This window comes from Triticum urartu, chromosome 3 (assembly GCF_003073215.2).
Source record: "Triticum urartu cultivar G1812 chromosome 3, Tu2.1, whole genome shotgun sequence".
Classification (NCBI taxonomy): domain Eukaryota; kingdom Viridiplantae; phylum Streptophyta; class Magnoliopsida; order Poales; family Poaceae; genus Triticum; species Triticum urartu.
In genome coordinates, this window is record NC_053024.1 from 437555721 (window position 1) to 437558282 (window position 2562).

At 54.1% G+C, this 2562-nt stretch overlaps 1 protein-coding gene across 2 annotated transcripts; it reads right to left on the reverse strand.

Moving 5' to 3' along the window:
* Positions 1 to 463: 463 nt before the first annotated feature.
* Positions 464 to 2358, reverse strand: LOC125548447 (zinc finger CCCH domain-containing protein 9-like). Of its 2 annotated transcripts, none has more exons than XM_048712038.1 (3): positions 2227 to 2358; positions 1416 to 2118; positions 464 to 1334 (listed from the first exon to the last, which is right to left on the reverse strand). In XM_048712038.1, the coding sequence occupies exons 2-3, from the start codon at positions 2073 to 2075 to the stop codon at positions 1005 to 1007; spliced, it is 990 nt and encodes a 329-aa protein (XP_048567995.1). In that variant the 5' UTR covers positions 2076 to 2118; positions 2227 to 2358; the 3' UTR covers positions 464 to 1004. The 2 variants fall into 2 exon arrangements, with proteins under 2 accessions (XP_048567995.1, XP_048567994.1); XM_048712037.1 differs by having other exon boundaries at positions 464 to 1337.
* Between the last annotated feature and the right edge of the window lie 204 nt (positions 2359 to 2562).

Below are 2562 nucleotides of genomic sequence, written 5' to 3' on the forward strand. Positions count from 1 at the left end.
GAACCACTTACTAAAGAATTAGAACCTAAAGGTTCATTTTAAAAGAATTAGGACTAAAGTGACATCCCAACCAAACTTTTAGTACCTCCAGTGCATTTAACTTCAAAATAAATGACTCAACTTTGTATAACTTTGTATTAAAATTAGTACAAAATTGAATCACTTAATTTGGGACGAAGGGAGTACATTTTTAGCCTTTTACAAGCGAGTTAAGTAGCTTACACTTCAAGCTGCAAAACCACAGTCGGCAGTACCTATCATGCACAAGTTAGGCAGGTTGAGGTTCTTTACCGAATACCGAAACGTAGCAGCTTTCTGAATCACAAGAGTACATCCGAAAAGTCATACATAGGGACAGTCAGACACAGCGGAGTAAACAGTTGTCCATTCATCCTCAATTAAGATTTACAGACAACAGAGGTTTGGGGGACAAATCAGGAGCCATTCTTTACAGACAGCCAACTTAATTATACTGCAAAAATCACTGACATTACGAAGAAAAATTGCAAGAGCAACAAGGTAATCTGAAGAAAGCAATAGAGCTGCTATACAAGATCTACTGCTCCTCGTCATATAGAATACAAACAAGAAGACATCCATGTCACCTCAACTTCGCAGCACTTGCCAGTTCGCCAATCTACAGAGTACACACTCACTGACATTATTGTATCATGTCGATCTCCCTCAAAAAACACATTTGGAGACAAACTGCCACCTAAAACCAAGACGGACGACATACATAATAGATAGCAGTATGAACAAGTCCCTGAGAGACGGCTACTCCTGCATACGCAGATATTCACATTGCCTGGGCTGCTGGGCACTAACTCTACCGTTCGGTTTCATTTACTTTCTTATATTATACAGCACTTATAATACATATATCTTATTTACGCCGTTGGTAATTTTTGTACATTTTCCCCTGGGCTGTTGAGGTATGCGTAGGCTTGATTTGAGACGGTAAAAAAGGGGTTCAGACTGTGGCGGAAGAGACGCGCACTGCCTCAACGGCTGCGGAGGAGGCGCTCGGCGGCGGTGAGCGAGTGGCGGAAGTGGCAGCGGTGGCCGTAGGGGCAGACCTCGCCGTTGAGCACCATGCGGCAGACCTCGGTCTTGTACCGCGGGTGGCGGATGACGGGGCGCAGCTCGGAGACGCCGTGCGCGAACTGGCACTGGTCGCCGTAGGGGCACGCCCCCGTCTCCTCCCACTTGTTGCACAGCTCCGTCTTGAACATGCCCTGGTTGTACACGTCCAGCTCCCCCGCCGCGTCCTGCTTGCTCTTCTGCTCCTCGCCTTTCTTGCCGCCGTCCGCTCCCAGTCCGGAGTACGCGCGCTGCTGCCGATCCACAATGTCAAATGCCAGTTCGAGAGGAAGAGACTATGCGGAATTGGCGAGACGGGAGCAGGGACTCACCGAGCTCGGCTTGCAGTTGTACACCGCCGGCGTGGCGGCTGCCGGGGCGGCCTGGTTCATCTTGAGGTAGTCATTCGAACGGACGGAGATGCTCTTCGGCAGCACGGCGAGCTTCTCGGGCGCGCGCTGCTTGGAAGCACCCTTGTGCTCGCCGAGGCGGAACCGGCGTATCTCGTCAGCGATGACGACGGCGGCGGTCTCCTTGCCACCGAGCAGCGCGACGCGGCGCGCGAGGTCGCTGTTGGCCACGCGGAGCTCGGCGTTCTCGCGGCGGAGGATCGCCGCCTCGTCGACGGCCTCGGCGAGGTGGGAGAGGCAGAGCTCGTAGCGATCGGCCACCTCCTGGTACTGCAGCGCGAGCCGCGCGAGCTGGAGCCTGTGGCCGGTGGCGTCGGCGGCGGCCGCGCCGTCGTAGTCCCCGTCGTCGACGAGGGAGGCGGACGAGGACGGCGAGAGCGAGACGGACGTGGCGAGCGGCGACGGCGAGGAGAAGCCCAGGCTGGGGCTGAAGGGGGAGGAGCAGCGGTAGAGGCCGTCGTCGCCGCCCGGGAGGTAGCGCGGCGAGGAGGAGAGGCGCTGGTCCCCGAATCCGTACGGCTTGAGCTCGAAGGCCGAGCGGAGGCGGTCGGCGTTGGCCAGAGAGATGAGCGCTTCCTGCATGGCTATGGCTGGCAGATGATTACCTCCGCAAACAAAGTATTCTCTGGGAACAAACAGATCGGAATGTCACAAATTAAGAAAAAACGACATAAAATGCAGTGGAAAATTCAACTCAGAATGTTGAAAATTCAACCGAGAATGTTGGTGATACCTCTTGGCGCTGGATTAGGTGCAGAGAGGGAGAGAGAGGACGGGGACGAAGGAGGTGGGTACACGGGTGCAGGCGGTGTGTGTTGTGGTTTATATAGCGGGGAGCATGCCAGGAGCAGAGGAGACCGTGGAGCCCGCACGTCCGCCAGAGCGAGATGGCCGTCCCGCGCCGGAGCTCCTTCCTCTTGTCCCAGTACAGTCCATGGTTGTTGCATTGTGGTTCTAGCCTGCGCCTGCCCTTGCTTATTTACCGTTTCACCTAGGCCAGTAGTAGTAGTTTTGCAACTAACTAAAAAAATAGGGTAATAGCGAATCAATCTATAGTTGAGTTGGTTAG